The following is an 18812-nucleotide window of genomic DNA, read 5'->3' on the forward strand; positions in this document are numbered from 1 at the left end:
GTCTATCATTTTTATTCTACGTTTTTGTGTGGTTTTTTCTTTACAAAGTTTGTCTACGTCAGAGCACAATAGAGACTCTAGTATTAAATCGTTATCGTAGAAGCGTTTCGCAAGCTCGGCTCTACGTTGCTGAAGCTGTAACCATCGGTTATTGTCAGTCGCATTAGGTGCGATAATCAGTTGAGAAACAAGTGTCCGGGCTCGACGTCTCAAAAATCAGCCTATTCATCGCGAAGAAACATGTTCGCGTGCAAAAGTAAGAGGAAAAATTCCACGGAACGTATATACTTAAGAGAGGTTCGACCTACCAACAGGTCCAGTTTACCAAGAAGCATCCATCTCGTCCGAAATCGAACCATCATCTTAGCTGGCGAGCCACTCCCACAGTTTACGCTACCCAGCACGCTCAGCTCGCCGACGTTTCAATAAAATTCTCACCTGTGCTTCGTAACCTGTTGGAAACTTCAATTGGGCCCCTGGAGCGGCTCTCGGCGCGCAGTTGGGGCACATGTTACGTTCCGCGAGCCCTCAGCCTCGCGGAGAACGTCGCAAGAACGTCGAAAGTCGGAGGAGAACGATTTCAATTCCGCGTGACCACGGCCGGTATTTTCACGAAGCCACGACATTCCAACGGTTGGCAGCGGTGTCCGAAGAGATGCTAGAAAAAGTGAAAACACGCCGAAATGCCTGGCCAGGCGTTCCGTGACGCGCGCTTCAGCGACAGAAGGCGCCCTTTCTTCCCGCGGGATGATAATTCCACGGCGTGCACCGAGTTCCTCCCTAACTGCTCTTCGCCGCGTGCTGATGCCCTCTCTCGCGACAGCATCCGCTTTTTATTCAGCGGGAACGCGCCTCAGTCCGCTGTCACAGCGGCCACGATTGACTCGTGCACGTTTCTATTCCGGACTTTCGGCATTCCAATGAAAATCCCGTGGATAAGACGAGGGGGGCGGGAGAGCGCGGTACGCGAGCATCGTAGATTTTTCATTCCAGTGATACGTCTTCATAGAACTGTCGCTTGAACGATGAAATAGGATCTGACGAGTAAGCTCGTCTAGGACCTGTAGAATTTGACCAATAGACTTGGGGTTAATTCTCTTTCCCTCGAAATTGTTAATATTCGGGTAAGCGAAGAAGAAAGAGCGCAACACAACAGAATGGCAATCGCAGTGATATGATCTCATCGTGGTTGAAAGAGTAAACGATCGTCGTCGAATGATGCAATAAGCGTCGAAATGCAAAGTTGGATTTCAAGGCTGATGCCTTTTGTATAGGTTTGGTTAATGTTTGTTGGAGTGCGAGTCAGAATATTGGGCTGGCAACTAAGTGACTGCGGATTTGTCAATACTACCTAATGACAAAATCCGCAGTCACTTAGTTGCCAACCCAATAGATGGAAAATTGTGGAACAGAAATGAATAGACAGGTGACAGAGTTTTGAGAACAAACTTAGACTGTCTGCGGAGAAGAAAGAGCGCAGCACAACAGAATGGGAATCGCACTGATATGATCTCATCGTGGTAGAAAGAGTAAACGATCGTCGGCGAATGATGCAATAAGCGTCGAAATGCAAAGTCCAAACGAATGCTTGGCATACGTTGGATTTCAGGGCTGATGCCTTTTGCGTAGCTTTGGTTAATGTTTGTTGGAATGCGAGTCAGAATATTGGGCTGGCAACTAAGTGATTGCGGATTTGTCAATACTACCTAATGACAAAATCCGCAGTCACTTAGTTGCCAACCCAATAGATGGAAAATTGTGGAACAGAAATAAATAGACAGGTGACAGAGTTTTGGGAACAAACTGAGGCTGTCCTTTGTAGGTTGAATTATTGCTGGCTGAAAATTGTACCGATAAGGCGAGGGAGAAGAGCGCAATGTGTGTTTGCAAATTCTTAATGGACATTACAGTGATATATTTATTGGACGTGGAAAGTTGACGTAAGCGAACGATGCAATAAGATTTGATAAATAAGCGACAGAGTTTGGGATATTTGGGGTTCGAATAGAATCAAAATACGTCATTTTCTTTACGTTCTTCTTTCGTATTGGCTGAAGGCTGGTTTAAAATACAAATTAATCAATAGATGACAAAATTTTGAGAACATTTGCAAGATGATTAAACTCGATGTTAATTATTTGTGTGCAATATATAGTCGCAGATTTAATCAAAATTTTGTCAACCATATACTTTATTCGATAATTATATTTTATTCCAATGAATGTTACTGCAATTATCTGATCGAACTGTGTCTATTGATCGGGGGTTCCAGGCAGATGTTCCCTCAGATGAAGTTCCGAGTTTCCGGATTGGACGCGAAGGCCAAATACATCCTCCTGCTGGACATCGTCGCAGCGGACGACTACAGATACAAGTTCCACAACAGGTAAGGGTCTAGGTGAAACTTGTAACAGTATAATTGTCATGAGTAGAACGCTCTAACGATTCGAATAGTTCCACGAATCGCGATCACGAACCGCCAAGCTGTTGCGTCCAAGCTTTCGTGACGACCGCGAACACGGAAATTAATGCAATTATCCGATTACTCGTACGTTACCACTTCCTCATCGACATCTTTCACCGGAACATATTTTTCTCTTTCCTTTTTCTTCGACTTGTAATTTTTAACGAAAAAAAAAACTTGAAAGCAACTTTTCCTCTCATTAGCTGTTTTTACCTTAATTTAATTGTTTGCCTCATGTCGGATAAGAAAGTTCACCCATCTTCTTTCTTTTTTCTCTTTTAGAAAAGGAACGAAGGATGTGAAAAATGTAGAAAGTGGTTCATTAAAATAATAATAACATTACTTTGTTAAATAAAATTATGGTCTTCTTTTTATTTCCATCACGAACGAAACGATAGAACTTTTTCTTGGTTAATAACTGTCGAACTGCGTTTCATACCGTTCAATTTTCTCGGCGAGAAGTTTATGTCTCGAAATGAGGAGTTACCAAAAGCACCGTTTATCCGCCGATAGCGTTCAGCCGGCAATTTTAACCGACATTTTTCTCAGGAAAAAGATTTATACTTCGAAATTATCACCTACCAAACTTGGATTACACAGGCGACACTTTCGCTTCGATTTTAGCGCCTCATGCTTATCAGGGCTCGAAGATTACGCGCCACTTGAAATAACGAGCCTGAAATCGAAGCCAGCCGTTAACCACGTGTATCGATTTATAACTTAACTCGTCGTTTTCTTTCCTGATCCACGTGTCCATGAAAATTATAGTTTCCACGAAGTCTGATTAAAATGATAAATGTAAACAAGAGAGTTTTAACGAGGAAGGAAATCGAACTTCTTTTTCTATCGTAACTTCCGCTCTTTTAATCGACCAACGTGTTTTCCTTGTAGCCTAAATTTCTCTCTTGGTGTCATATGTTGTCACCATATATTTTCCATGGTGTAGAATTCCAAATTTCTAAATGAAATTCTACTTAACTCGACCAGAGTTCCGAATACCAAAATAATATTCTACTTACTTCAATTGCAATTCTAAATTGCCAAATAAAATTCTACTTTCTTCGATCGACATCCCACGTTGTTAAATAAAATTCTACTTTCTTTAATCCTCAAAATTTCTACATTTACGTAAATACCCACGATTGCACAGTAATATGCAAACGAGTAGGAGAAGAAGAAACCTCGCCGCTGTTCCAGTTTTTCCAAACAAACTGCTTTGTAAAGTAACTTGCAATGATTCCAACCGAGCGATTCAACCTTCTGCCAGTCATTAGCTCGCCATTAACTTTTTCCTGGATGGCCGAAACGTGCAGACACGCGTTCTCACGAGCGTTGCCACAATCGTCTAGCTCCGTTTAACGTTTTTCCGCGTCGCGAGGGTGCTAAACGGAACATAATCGGCCTGCCGGGAAAGCAGCCGGGAAATTCGTCGACCGACTTCGCGAAAATCACGTTGGGCTTCGAGATTCCTTGTCACGTAAATGGCGATCCGCTATGGTCGTGCTCGTTCTCACGAACGTACGAAACGGTATTCTTTTTCTATTCGCTTTTTTGCGTCGGCCAAATCGTTTATGCACTCTCATTTCCCGCTTTTAGAGCCACGGTGTTTGTCTTAAACAGTCCATATCTCCTTATTTAGAGGTTCTTTAGCGCGGAGATGGTGGCGCGAGATTTGAAACTCGTGATATCCTTTGGAGAAATCTTGATTTCTTTGGTGAAACGTAGAATGGTGCAATAATGGTGGAAAATTTAAACGATAATTGAGTTACACAGAAAAAGTGACCAACTTTGTCGAGATTAATCGTTTAGTTTCTCGAAGATTACTTTAAATAATTCTCCCTGTAATACGATTCGTTTTCATATATAATTAAAATAATGCTTCAACTTAATCGAATAAGCGTATATTACGAACTGTCCTAATTTTTCTACTTTCTCTTGGCGACAAATTTTTCAATAAAATGTACGCAACACCTTACACGAACGCGGTATATCGTTGTAAATAATTCTCTTCTCGATTGATGTTTTTCAATGCGAAAAGTTATTCGTTGGACGAAAAGAAAGAGGATTTGTCGCAGATAAATGTCTATAAACTTTGCCATATTTATTGGCGAAAATAACCCGAATAACGATTTTCTAAGATTCCACGGCCGTTATATTAGGTTGGCAACTAAGTGACTGCGGATTTGTCAATACCACCTAATGACAAAACCCGCAATCGCTTAGTTGCCAACCCAATATTTCCACCCCAAACGTAAACGTCAACTTTTCTCGATATTACGATACTACGATTACGATATTACGCGCTTTTCGACTCTCGAATCCTAAGGAAACAATTTAATATCGAACTTTGGTAAATCTGAAAGTGAAAGAAAAACCGCCAAGTCCAGTAGACTGGAGATACCAGGTAGCGAATAGGAAGCGAATGAAAAGGTGTCGATCGAGCGAGTTTCTCGGCTGATTCCTCTAAGCACCGGCTATCACGATTGTTGTCTTTGAAGGGAGGCGTGTCTGGTCGTTCGAATCCATCGCAGGTGGGTCAAAACGAGCGGACGAAGAAGAACTCGTCGAACGAGTTCCAAAGTGGCTGCGGTCGTCCGAGTGATGTAATCGTTCGTTGTGGTCTGCCTTTCGATTGGCCGTGTGTCGACTTCTCTGATCGTGGATCTCGCCGTTTGCTTCTCGTTGCATTCGCCAATTGTTTCTGTATCGAGTGTCTGGTCCCGTAGAACGGGACAGAAGTAGCTGGAAATTTCGACTTAACGTGAAAACTATGCCGAAGATGGTCAATTCGTAACTCTTCGTAGAAAATTTAAGTACACGTAGTTTACAACGATTTTTATGGGGAAACCTAGCCGTGTACGTTTGTGGCGATTTCCTTTAATCTTTTTCTGTAGAGAATAGAAATTAAGGATTGTCATTCTGATTTCCTGGTAGAAACTTCATCGTTTCATCGTTGCCAGTGTCAACACTTTGCATCTTATCGACACTGTCTTGGAAGATTAGTTGTTTCGATTTTATACTGAAATTTTTCTGAAAATATTCAGCAGTGAAATTGCAGCGAAATTTGTCACTATGAGCATCTAAGAGTCGTAGCAAGATTAGGCAAATATCATTGTTCGATTAACGCGAGCTTCTGATATCATTAACCATCAGCAATCTCTGATCGACATGCGCGATAGATGAAAAAATCGACGTGTCCCTCTCTAAAAGCAAATTGTATAGAAATTGAAAAGATCTTTTTTTCAATATGTTTGCAATTTGAATATGTAGCGAGCGGACGAGCACGTGAAATACGTTCGAATCTGTCGAATCGTTGGAAAAGATGTAAATTTTCCTGCTTTATAAAGAAATGTTAAGATTGAAAAGATTTTTAATGATTTTTTGAACGTGTTTGTCGAGTAGCAGGTGGATGGTAGCGGGAAAGGCAGACCCGGAAATGCCGAAGAGGATGTACATCCATCCTGATTCGCCGAGTAGCGGTGAGCAGTGGATGCAGAAGGTGGTGAGCTTCCACAAGCTCAAACTCACTAACAACATCAGCGACAAGCACGGCTTTGTAAGTACTGTACGTAACGCCAACCAAACAATTACTTACTTACTAGCCTAAGTTGGAGCTCCGAGTCTCGCAATTAATCGCTAACGTTTGCCCGGCTAACGACCTAACGATCGACCGATTAAAAGCTCGTTAGGCCGCGTGCACGCGGCAGTCTCCGTCCTCGACGATGACCATTTTACTACTTCGCCTCTTCGTTTCGCCAATTTTCTATCTGTTACATTAACATATAAATTTATTAACGCAAAAAATTAATCTATTTGGTCGATCGCTTACAACTTCGCGTATCCACACGAGCCTACAAATTAATTGATGGAAAAAATTATCACTTAAAACTTGCCGCATGTTTTCTCAATGTTCTGCCTTCTATACCACAGTGTACGTTTATTAAAGCGAAAGATTAATTCGTGGCAACCGAGTGGTCGATCTCTCGCAACTTCCTGTCTACGTCGTGAATTTTCTATCTTCCATATCGCTCTGCAAATTCATTAGCATAAAAGGTTACCACTTAAAACACAAGCCATTCCTAAGATCAAGAATACGCTCGTAAGATCTAATAACTCGAGCAAACTCGCTCGCTCTACTCTCCACCTCCACCTTGACAAACAGCGAGCTCCCAATACACTGCCACGTTTCACTATATCAAAATCTAAAAACCAGGTGGTATTATCCTGTTCTTGTTAATTATTATAGATAGCATAAAATCTACCAGACACCTAAATCGGCATTAATCTATGCCTGATGGCTGTTATAAATACTATAAAAATCTAACAATCTGAGCGATCACCTCGTACACGTCACTACCATGTTTTCTACCTTTCAGCCCTAGAAAACGACAAGCCGATGATATACTGTCACGTTGGCCTGTACGAAGCGCAGAGTGCAGAAAGCACTCGAATTAACCTATCTGCGAGAATTCGTGTGCCCATAATCCCAGCGGATTAAGTTATCGCGATGGATTTCGGCGTCAAGTAGTTGCAGCAGCCGGTGTCCCGATGGTGGCCTGGTCCGCTCCTCTCTATTAGCCTCGCCCCTGCCTCTTCCTGCCTCTTTGCCGGGTTGCATATAGTGGTCTCTCGATCGTTTTCTGTGAGAAGAAGACGAAGACGAAAAGAGAAAAGGGAGAGAGGGGAGGCCGTGGGTCTGCGGAAGCCAACGTCGGGCCAAAGAAACCTGGTTCTTTCAGCGGCCACCACTTCCCCTGGCCCCCTTTTGCCCGGTGGACGCTGCACCGTTCTCCTTTTTTGCGAATCCTTTTTGCGGCAGTCCCATGTCGGCGTCCTTTGAAGGATCCTGCATCGCTGGCTCGTGAAATCTAGTCCTCCAGGCCGGGCCCCAGAGCGATGTCAATGGTTGGCACAGCCCGACCTTTGTTACGACCAGCAGCCTTTCTCTTCCTCCTCGTCTTCCACCTCCTCATCCCTTCAGCCTACTCTCGTCTCTCTCTTCTCTTCTCTGCTCCGCTCTTCTGGTCCGATCGTTCCAATTTCTTCGTACTGCGGATAATAGGTTAATACGATCGTGTGAAATGGTGTCTGGCTCAAGTTTAATTCGGAAGAGATGTTTTTGGCACTTCCTTATGCGCAGAATTCTAAGATAGAGACGAATAAACGAATAACTTTGGATTTGGTAAGGCGAATGGAATTAGGATCGATATATCTGTCAACTTCTCGCTCGTTTCCATCTCTTCCTACCGCTGTATGGTGAAACACCGTGTGTCATATGCGCCAACAGGTTTACCATTTTCTCAGTCTTCCCTTGGATTTCTTCAGTTCGTTGCACATAGATCCTGGATAGAGTTAGACACCTAAAATACGTATTTGCAGATTTTGTGATGAGAATTATGGAAATACATTTACCACGTAAAATGGTGGTGACAGTTGTCAAATAATGACAAAGTTTGACAATGTTTGGAAATTAATAAAATTAGACGGAATATGTGTTTTCCGTATTTCTTTACACGAGCAACTCCAAGATGAAGAATGATAAATGAACAACGATATTTGGAAGACGAATGGAATTAGGGTCGGTCTCGTTGTTAACTCTTGGATGTTTTGATTTCTTCTTATCGTTATATGGTGGAGCACTGGCTGCCGATACGCCACACCAGGCTTCTCAGTTTTTTTTTTTTTCGTCTTTCCATTTTATTCTGAATGGGTCCTCGATGAGGTTGAAGGTAACCACCGTGTTAAACACGGTTCACTTGTGTCTTCCAGACTCTATGAGCCTGTGCACGAGCCCAGAAAATGTACAAGAGGCAGTTCTAAGAGGGTTGTCGGAGTCGGTCAACCCTTTCCGAATTCGGGGAAGATTCGAGGAGCACGGTTTTCAAGTATTGCTTTGGTTCGCGATATGTGGGGCGGAACGAGGCTTTCAGAGGTGATCGTCAGCTGCTGGACCTTTATCTTGAGTAATTCGGAGATGTGTTGTTAGCTAGAAGGCTTTTTATTCGGCTTTCAACCCCTTTGTCACATGGATCGAGTCGTTCCTTCTAGATAAAACTCTAATCGTACGCGGTCTCCGATAGATTTTGATATTTATGTAGAAATATATCTCGTTAAAATGATGCAAACTTTTCCACGCGGACTATGTTTCAATCTTAAATGCAGTCCGTTTTCATAAAAATAGGCGAAGGTTGTGAAATTCGCAGAATTTTTTAAACAGATTCGAAAGCAACGAAACGATGACCTAAACCTTCTCCAATTTCACGCGAATATATTATATGTCACTTTGATAAGAGCAGCCTCTAACTCTTTCGAATTTCCAGTTTCTTTCGAAAATTAATTAAAAGTAGTTTGCAGGAGAACTCGGCTAAAAGGCAGACATAGTGGCAACCACGAGTCCCTTGTTCCAGTGTACAGAAAACTAAGACATTCGAGTACATTTGCATTGAAGTATCCCAAACAACGTATACTAACATGGGTGACCAATTAAAGCTGTTAAAAAGGATTGCTCGAGTACTTTTCAAAAACTTGAAAACATCCTTCAAGCTGCGTAAGACCCTCTCGAAAAACACACCTCTGCTCACAAACCCTCTTCCACCCTAAAAAGACAGTCCCGAAGTGTCCATCAAGTAACCACGAGAACCTTCATCTCAGGTAACAAAGAAAATCTCCAAGAACGACGACAAACTTCATCGAGTTTTCCACGAGGAATTGACCAAAGTCCGAATCCATTAACCCCGAAGACACGGTCCGATGAACAGGGCGATCCTAAAAATTCCCGCGCTCCTGGGAAACCAAATTCACAAAGATTTGAAGTCTCCTTTAAACAGAAAAGGAAAGAAAAAAAAAAGGAAAACGGGAGCAACAGGAGCTGACCGTTTTCCCCGGTGTTTGTTGACCTCGTGGTCCTTTAGCCGGAGCTGTGTTTGCTCGTGTGCCAGGGGTCTGAAGACGAGCACTCGAGGAAGCCATCTCGAAGGACTCGAGTCGAGTCGAGTGTCTCATTTTCGTTTGCCGCCATGGGATTTTCCCGACAAAAGGCAGCCGAGGATTACTGATCCGTCCGCTCCCTCTCAGTCCGAGTGCTGTTGGCGCTAATTTTCCTGATTTTCGCTCGACTTGTCCTCCGATTGCGCTGTGGTTCGAGGAAAATTAGGGAAACACCGAGATTCAAGTCGAGGTCCGTGTTCCAGGGATATCTGAAACTGTTTTCTTGGGACTGTCGAAGCTCTTCTAACGATCCGCCTTTTGTTTAAACGGTCCTTAAAGTGATTGACTTAAAGCGAAGCTATTAAATGAGGAGATTTTGGTTCGATAAGCGCGCCGAGGATGGAGCTTTTAATGGCGGGATTTTCGACATTCTTTAAGCGCTACTCACGGTTTTACCTAAAAGTTTTCAAGATTCAAACGCAGTAGTTTAGTGCTGCTGAAGGCTCATTTGTACATATGGAAAGTCGTTTGTCTACTGATGGATCTTCGTTTGGTTAGTTCTGGAGGAAGCCTTGGTTTAATAGTCGCGCAAGGTGAAAAGTGTTCGAATGGTAATAGGGTTCAGGCAATCCTTTAATTGCAACTGATGGTTTGAAGTAAATTTTCGGGATTCAAAGACGGAAGAAAACGTATCTATACATACACAGAAGCTCGTCAGTCTGCGACTGGCTTCTCGTTCCATTAGGTCATTTTCCAACCCTAAGTGGTTGGAAAAGTTACAAAACAATTTCGTCGCGGGATTCTTGTAAGTCCCTTGTACGCTGTTCAGCATTCGTTTAATAACGAAAAATAAAATTTCAGAGTCTTTTATCATAACGCGTCACAACGTAAACGTACGTAAATGTTTTCTACGATAAACGGTCCAGTACTTTTGCGATCCAGTTGTATGTCAGTTGCAGGACAGAGAAACGACGTAGGAGCGACAGAGGCTCGGAGTCGCTGGTTTTCCCTCGATTTAGTCGTTCTCCGCGCCACTTGATCCGCTACCTTTATCAAGAATACTTGATCTCGGCGTTTAATCCGCGCCGCGAGCAGGCATCCGTCGTCCTTTCAGCCGGGATCGGCCAACTGCTGGCATAAAGAAGATCCGGCGACTCCTCGTTTTCGAGTGCTTCGACAAAAGCGCAACCTCTCCACGTCTGGCGTCGGTACCACCGCTCTTCTCGCGAGTATCTATCTCCTTATCTGTCGTTCTTAGATTTTTCAACCTGAATTTCCTTCCTCGAATCTGTCATATGCAAATCTGACCGATATTCTCCTAATAGGAAGATGGGTGGAATCCTAGAATTACGGAATTGCGATCTGTTAACTCTTGGAGCATTTGGAAATTCTTAATATTTGTTAGCGATTCGTCGATCGATCGCAAGACTCTGCTGAAATCTTCTAAGCTTTCGTCGTGTCAAATGGAGTTTAGCGATACGCCAAAGTCGACAAAGTAAAGCGTGTAACAGGGTGTATTATTGGATGGAAAGGTAACTTAGAACTCGTTTGGCAAACTGTTTTAGAATACGCGAAGTTTCTCGCGAAGGGCGTTTGTAGATGTTCGTCAAGCGAATAACACTTTTGACAGCAGACGATGACAAGTATTAGAAATTGAAGATCACTAGGTGGTTAGAGATAGATAGAAAGATATTAAAATAAGCAAGAAACTCTGTGTAGAGCAGCCGCTCCAATTAACTTGATAACCCTGCAACTGCTGCACAGCTTTAAACCTCTCGTATTTCCTCAAATTTTCCTCCACCACCGCAACATCTCTTATTAAACCTGCACCCAAGATTATTTAAAAATCCAGTCAACCTGCCAAACCTTCGTACAAAATGTAAAATCCTACTCGGCCACGTTGGACGTCGAACATCAGCGAGAAACTTCGAGAAGCGAACAACCTTAAAAAAGAGAAAAAAATATAATAAAAGTAGCAAAAAAAAAAAAAAATGGAATCAGCCAGAGACAGGTCCAATCGGAGGTTGGTCGGAAAATCAGTTTTAATGTCCATTTCCCGCGGTGCACCGTTCGAGCCGGTATCCTTTTTCCAATATTCCGAAAATTAAAACGGGAAACAATCAGCGCGGACGAACGAATCGAGCGAAACTGGATCAAACGTGCCTCGCAGCTTTAATTATCCAGTGTGTCCAGGCTTCGATCGCGAGTGGAAAAGCTTCGTACTGGCGAGAGGAACCGAGCGATACGCGGGAAATTGCACGCTCCCGTTTTTTTTTCCTCGTCCCGTGATTTGCTTAGCGTGTACCTGCACACCTGTAGTTCTGCCTCTCTGCCCTGTCGACATGTCGCTTAGCGTTCCATTACCATTCCTCCACCCCGTACCACCCCACCCCATCCCATCGTTGATTTTTCCCATTTTACCCGCGGTGACTCGCGATCGAAATTGTTCCGAGCGCGGAACAGTCATCACGAGTGGAAAAAATTGAAGTGTATCGGGTGATGAGGCTGATGGGTGCGCTTGGTGGGCTTTGGGGTGGTTGAAAAGAGAGAGAGAGAGAAAGGGGGGGGGGAGAGACAATGTTATTTCTAAAGTTGTTTAATGGTTTAGGAGGTTTCTTTTGATTAGAATGCTAAGATGATGCTAGAATTAAAGCTTTGAAAAGTCTGTCTTTAGGAAAATCTTGGTAGTTTGGTAAAATGGTGCGTTTTCTTTACCGCGTAGATATCATTTCTTGGTGTTTTCACTGTGTACGTAATCTCATTCGAATTTTAAGCTAATGTATGCGCCATGTGTGTATTTTATTGATCTCTGCCTATCGACTATAGAGTAAAATTGATTTACATAGATCTGTCATTCACATTCTCATTCAATCTCGGTATACGTTAGTTTTGATATAACAAGTTTGATACAACGATCGTGATATCTGTAATATAATAATTACATTCTACCACGTTAGAATAATTATGTCCCAAGACCTTTGAGTGGGTGCATAATCGTTTCTAGAATTTTATTCGTCGTAGCATCAGTTTGCCCCAGTACACGTGGAATATCGGAAAAAAGAACAACGTGGAAACGAGATATGAAAATGAGATGTGGATGCGAAATATCGAACGATATTAAAGTTGGCAACTCGTAAAACCCACACTCATACTTCACGGTGATTAATGGGCACAGAAACACCATTATTAATTGAACAAAAAAACCCCATCAACCTCCCTATTCTTCCCCCGAAAATCCTAAAAAAACACGTTTCTCAACGCCGATTGCCGGTAACAACATCCTAATACACAGAAACTAAAAGAGGGACAAAAGGGCAAACAAACAGGGACAGACAAACAACGAATTACTTTTCGTTGAACAAGAGCTCGACGTGGTTACCTTTTTTCTTTCTTTTTTCTTTTTTTGTTTGTTTCTGTACGCTAGTCCCACGCGTTTTCGTTGCGTGCACGCACCCACGCGGCTTAGCACACGCGCGCGCTCGCTCGTTTACACGCACACGTTGTCTCATTACGGAATCGCGTGCGCGTCGAGGCGTCGTTCGTGTGAGCTTCGACCGTGGTCGGGGGCCATTTTGCTGTTCGCCGTGCGACCAACACCGACCCGATTCGTGTTCCGTGCACTCGCGTGTCCTGCACTCGCGAGCGTGTTGCACGCGCCATTGCGCTGCACCACTGCCGCCTACACCCTCTTTGATTTCGAGCTAGGACCATGTGGACACGTACTTGCAGTATGTTGACACTCTGGTCGATTTGTATTAACAATACGCGAATGTTACTTAAAATATATAAATTTATAGGAAGGTAACGATGAAAATTACTGTTTACTATTTTCTCGCGAAATCAACACTTTCATAGACATATCTGTGAGGCAGAGCTTTACACGCAGCTACGTACTCGTATTAGGTTGTTCGAAAAGTTTCTTTCGTTTTATGAGGAAGTAATAGACGCACAACGTTTTTTGTTCTATATATTGTTGTTTTGTTCTGTTGAGTTAAACACCGCGACACTTCACACACTTGGTTTCGCGTTCGTACGAAGCTGCACTGTTGTAAAAAAACACGTTTGCGAAGGAAAGATACTTTTCGGACAACCTAATACAATAGTATTTAAAGCGCAGCGTGAGATCAGGTGTTAGATTTCGGAAATTTGACGACTAGACTGCTGTGAATGCTCGTGCAAATTCATTTTTTCCCCGAACATAATCGTTAAACTGAGCTTTGAATAAAAAGTTGCTTCTATACTGTTAAATACTGTGAATTGGCTATATGTATAATTATATATACAGGGTGGTTGGTAAGTGGTGGTACAAGCGGAAAGGGGGTGATTCTACGCGAAAAAGAAGTCGAAAATATAGAATAAAAATTTAAAAATTTGAAAATTTAAAAATTTAAAAATTTGAAAATTTAAAAATTTGAAAATTTGAAAATTTGAAAATTTGAAAATTTGAAAATTTGAAAATTTGAAAATTTGAAAATTTGAAAATTTGAAAATTTGAAAATTTGAAAATTTGAAAATTTGAAAATTTGAAAATTTGAAAATTTAAAAATTTGAAAATTTGAAAATTTGAAAATTTAAAAATTTGAAAATTTGAAAATTTAAAAATTTAAAAATTTGAAAATTTGAAAATTTAAAAATTTTTAAAATTAAAAAAGTAACGTCGCGAGTTAAGAGACGCGATAAAGTGCACGCGTACCGAGCGAAAATTCAAAGTCGATTTTCTCGAAAACAAAGCCTCGAACGAAAAATTTTTATTCTATATTTTCCACTTCTTTTTTCGCGTAGAATCACCCCCTTTCCGCTTGTACCACCAGTTACCAACCACCCTGTATATGATAGTATATAAAAACCCGATTAAATTAATTTTCAGAATATTCAGAAGTCAGTATATAACTATAGAACTGGCGTTTGTGATCGTCATATCTTATACAACAATTTTGTTACTTTACAGGATCTATATGTGCAAATTCTTTAAGTCTTTTATTATAAGACCGATTAAGAAGTGTATTCTAAATGGACAGAACGATCCCCAATATTGATAGAATTACTGCCACTTAAACAGCTGATGAGATCGAATAAGAATGATCAGGTTGAAATTTTCCGAAATGTCATCAATCGTGTTTGAAGAGTATAAGGATAGGGAAGGGCTTAGACCCTCTCTCGCAGACGTCGCTGTGAATCGTTTGGCATGACCACATTCGGCACGCACTCCTGCAGATTTCCCTCGGGGACGCCTCTCTACGGTAACGATCGCGCGCGCGAATTCTGCGGCAGATTCTAACCGGAACGACGGGGGTGGCGAAGAGGTGGATTTCACGAGGGCTCGTTCACACGTTCCTTTCTGGCTCCGGTGAATTTGCACGTCCCTCGGCTCTGATTATACCCGAATAAAAGCCTTTTTTTAAATCTCTTTTTCGTTTGCTTTTACCTCCCTTTTCTTTTTCCTCTGAAAACCCGTGTTTTGGCTGCGTCGATGATTTTTCGATGAGAAACGCGCAAAATCTCGTGTAGTCGTTATCGTCCGCCAACGAACTCGTTAATATCGATGAGTTACAAAATTTCGCTAATGATATTAGTTCGATCGTACGACAGTCCTGACTTCGTAAAAGGAGCAAACAAAAGACAGAAAACAGATACGTGGAACGCGTCAGATCTGACGACCACTTTCACGAGAATGTTAGTGCGCACGAGGAAAAACGCGATGACTACTTTGAACTTCACCAATATCGCCAAATACCATAAACGTCCCACTTTGTTCGCGATCATCAGTTTTCTCCACACAGCCGTACAAATGGCTCGCGTGGTTAGCAAAAAGCGCCGTCAATGCGGTCGACAAACCTTTCCCGTGAACATGGAGAACCACCCAGTCGACGATCTTCGTCATTCTTGATCCTTGAACATGCACATTTACTATGGCGGCGAAGAGAAAGTTGAAATAAAGTAAGAAGTATAAAGAGACAGAGTATAATGAATTTACATTTAATAAGGGCAACGAATAAATATAATATATAGCATAAAAGAGATATAATTGTTATCGATAAATTACCAGTTTTTGCGCATTTGGGAAATTCCAAGTCGCGAAATATAATATACAAAAATATGTAAAATATCCAAAGTGTGATACTTGGTACCATATTTAATAGGTGAAACGACCTTCTATGTAGATTCAATTCTTTTTAATTACATCGATAAAATCTGGAATTTGCATTGATATCAGCAACCCAGTTATCAATATGACGAAGAGTTGATAATACAAAAATTGTTAATATTCGCAGCGTAGCAGCGTTAAACTTTCTAGCAGAGATTTCACGTACATCAAAGGTGAACTCAAAGTAGTCACTTGGTTAGTATTGCTCATTTTAGTACTTTCTGTTTAGATACTAATTTTCATAGTGTACGAACTTGAAATTTTCCTTTACCCACCACTGTGTATTACCATGTCAACGTGGAAAATCCAAGTGCTAGAGACTTTAGACGCGCCAAGGACGAACCCAAAGTTCTCGCTTTCTTCGTACTGTTCAGTTTAGTGCTTGCTACTCCGATACTAATATTAGTATGTCGGAGTCAGGTTGGAATTTTGGGGTGTTCGATGAACCTTTACTTACTTTACCATCGCGGATGTAGCTAATGTTTATCGGTACAAATGTGGACACTACAAGAGGCTATGAGTAATAGCGGCGATAGGATGGTCGAGATGATGGTAACAACGAATTCAGGTTCGATAACGAATCCACGGTCCACGGGATGACGAGTACAAACGTAATACACAATTCGTCAATCAGCAATTCGTCCAACGACTAACTAACTAACCCGTAATCCAAATGAAACTGCCCTTATATATTCCTGACCCCACTTCTCGGGTCAATCTTTGTTTTTTAAGGAGAGCCATATCATCATTCCATACCTCTGTCAGTTACACGTCCCTCCCGTGACCGTGGCTACGTTCAGTGACCCGCTATGTCACTTCGAGCCCGAACCCATCGTCATAAAGCCAGATTGGAACATTAGAACTATTTTTTATTTTCATTACTTAAGCGTAGCTATAGTAAAAGTCTGGACTAGGGTATTGGGGTTTTTCCCAATCTTCCGGACGGGAAATCCCGATGTTCTTTCATCGCCGACAATTATTTATCATTGTACGGTATCGTAGCCGACGCCGACGTAGCTTCGTGTTCCATAGTCGATTAACGATCGCGCATTCCATATCAAGACATCATCGCGTCGAGTCGATTCAGTGCCGGGCAATTTGCGTTCGTCGAGCGAGAAACGGGCGTGGAATCCGGTCCATAGTGGCTGCTGATCGTTATAATAAATGGGATAATGACATAACGGGTACGTCACGAACGTCGAGGGGGCCAGATACGCGTAATTATTGCGTTTGCATCAGCGTATCGCTGTTCCCTTCGTTTCCTATCTATGGCAAGGGTGAGACCTAAACGAGACGATTTTCTTTACGGGTGAGATCCTTCGTTCGTTCTTCTTGTCGTTAGCTACCACTGTTCGTTCCTTTAGATATCCATGTTGTATTGTGCAATTATGTATTTTCTGTTGTATAAATTAATAAGTTACGCGCGTGTATAGACGTTCTTATTGCGTAGATTGAATATGCAATTTTTCCTATTTGATTCTTCATGTATTAGGTTGTCCGAAAAGTGTCTTTCTTTTACAGACCTAATCTGTCGAACGTTGTGATCTTTACTTTGATAGAGCAAAATGGATCGTACGTAATTCGATAAAATAATATGAAACGAAAGAAACTTTTCGGACGACCTGATAAATGTACACTGGTCCCTCATTTTATTCGCGCGAAACGAACCCACGGATACTCCGTGTAAATCGAACGACCAGTGTATTCGCATTTAACGGGAACAGTAGAATCTCGAATTGTTGTAGAAAATTAGGAAATCTAACTTCTCTTTTTCGTTCCTATCGAAACGATTCATCAACTTTCGCCTCTTTGGATCTTCGCTTTACGTAAATTCGTTGGATTGTTATATGGTCGACTATTATCTGCTAGGATCACTGACGCGCTAGCTCACGGGAGCGCTGTTCCACGGAAGGGATACAGTTTCCGGATTTCGTGGAATCGAATATTCGTCGGAGAAAATTAAGATTAATCTACATACGTCTAATCGAGCATTTATCCAACTCTGTTAAGAAACTCTGGGTGCAACTGACTACAACCTTCTAATCAGACGTTACAACGCTAAATTAAAACTACGTACAGTTAGAAGTTTCCACTTTTCTACTTATAATTGCTTCAGTTCCTATAATCACGTCTGATAAAAAAACTTCCTCGCGAGCTCTGTCTATAACCGGCATCCTATGGAAACACGGTGAAAGACAGCGCTTGGTTTCATTAAACCGACAATTTAGCTCGACCAAATACAACACCATAAGATTCGTTCTACGGAATCTCCATCTTCTGCGATCGACCGCAAGGCGATTAAATTTTCCCATGCAAATCTCTCACGCCCATCTGTATAATAACTGGACTTATAGTCTGGCAGAAAGATTGTCCTTAAAAGATACTTAAATTGCCGTCTCTTCGTACCTTTATCGTACAACACACTCACCAGGTGGGCGTACGAAAGTCAACGTGTTGGCGAGGAACGATCGGTTTTCCAGGCGGCAAGAGGCGTGTGTGGGTTGATCGAACCGCGTTAATTCCACGATAAAATTACTTGGCCGACTCGTTTCATTATCTGCTGTTTAGCGCCTACTCCTCCGGCCCTAACAACCCTTGCCGTCCATCGCGGTGACTGATTACAATCTTTATAGCACGCGGCTCGTTGGACTTCGTTAGCCGGTGTCTCCGACACCGATGTCGTGCAATTATCCTCGCCGATAGCAGCTCCACTCCGATCGTAATCGCCAGTTTCGACGCTACGTGCTTTTATCGGAGTTACCTGACCGTCTTTTGTCCGCCGTCGAATGAAATTGTTTCGAGCATTCGAGGTGTAAAGTCTACGACGAGAATTAGGTTGTCCGAAAAGTTTCTTCCGTTTTATAAGGAGACAATAGACGCGTTGAGAATTTTGCATCTTAATAGCCGAAATAATGGTATGGGAATACTAAATTTACACCTGGAATTATGTATTTATTTGATGAACGATTTCAAAGATATTCATCGATACACACTTGCACGCGTCTCAGCACTTTCTTTCATACTCGACTGTTAATTGACTGAACGGTTTACATTCATTTGTTTTCGAGACGCAGCGCACACACATTCCTCCACACACTGATATTCACATACAAGTATCTCTACTACGCATTTAACCCAGTCCAGCACAGAAAATTATACATATCTCAATGAGGCGCACGATGTTTTTTGTTTTATATCAGTCTAGAACATAGCAATAGAAACGGAACGAAATGGATCGTACCTAATTCAATAAAATAATATAAAACAGAAATTGTT

At 42.0% G+C, this 18812-nt stretch overlaps 1 protein-coding gene across 3 annotated transcripts in view; it reads left to right on the top strand.

Moving 5' to 3' along the window:
- Window positions 1–18812, top strand: part of LOC117232709 (optomotor-blind protein) — a 164108-nt gene that overhangs the window by 62129 nt on the left and 83167 nt on the right. For 2 of the 3 annotated variants that reach the window (XM_033492274.1, XM_033492276.1), the window contains exons 3-4: window positions 2273–2386; window positions 5867–6029. In XM_033492274.1, the coding sequence (XP_033348165.1) occupies window positions 2273–2386; window positions 5867–6029 (277 nt within the window). The remainder of the gene's footprint in view (window positions 1–2272; window positions 2387–5866; window positions 6030–18812) is intronic. The other variant, XM_033492277.1, reaches the window with a different exon arrangement.

The sequence above is a fragment of the Bombus vosnesenskii genome, unplaced genomic scaffold, assembly GCF_011952255.1.
Source record: "Bombus vosnesenskii isolate JDL3184/JDL3185 unplaced genomic scaffold, Bvos_JDL3184-5_v1.1 scf7180000013293, whole genome shotgun sequence".
In the NCBI taxonomy this organism is placed as follows: Eukaryota; Metazoa; Arthropoda; class Insecta; order Hymenoptera; family Apidae; genus Bombus; species Bombus vosnesenskii.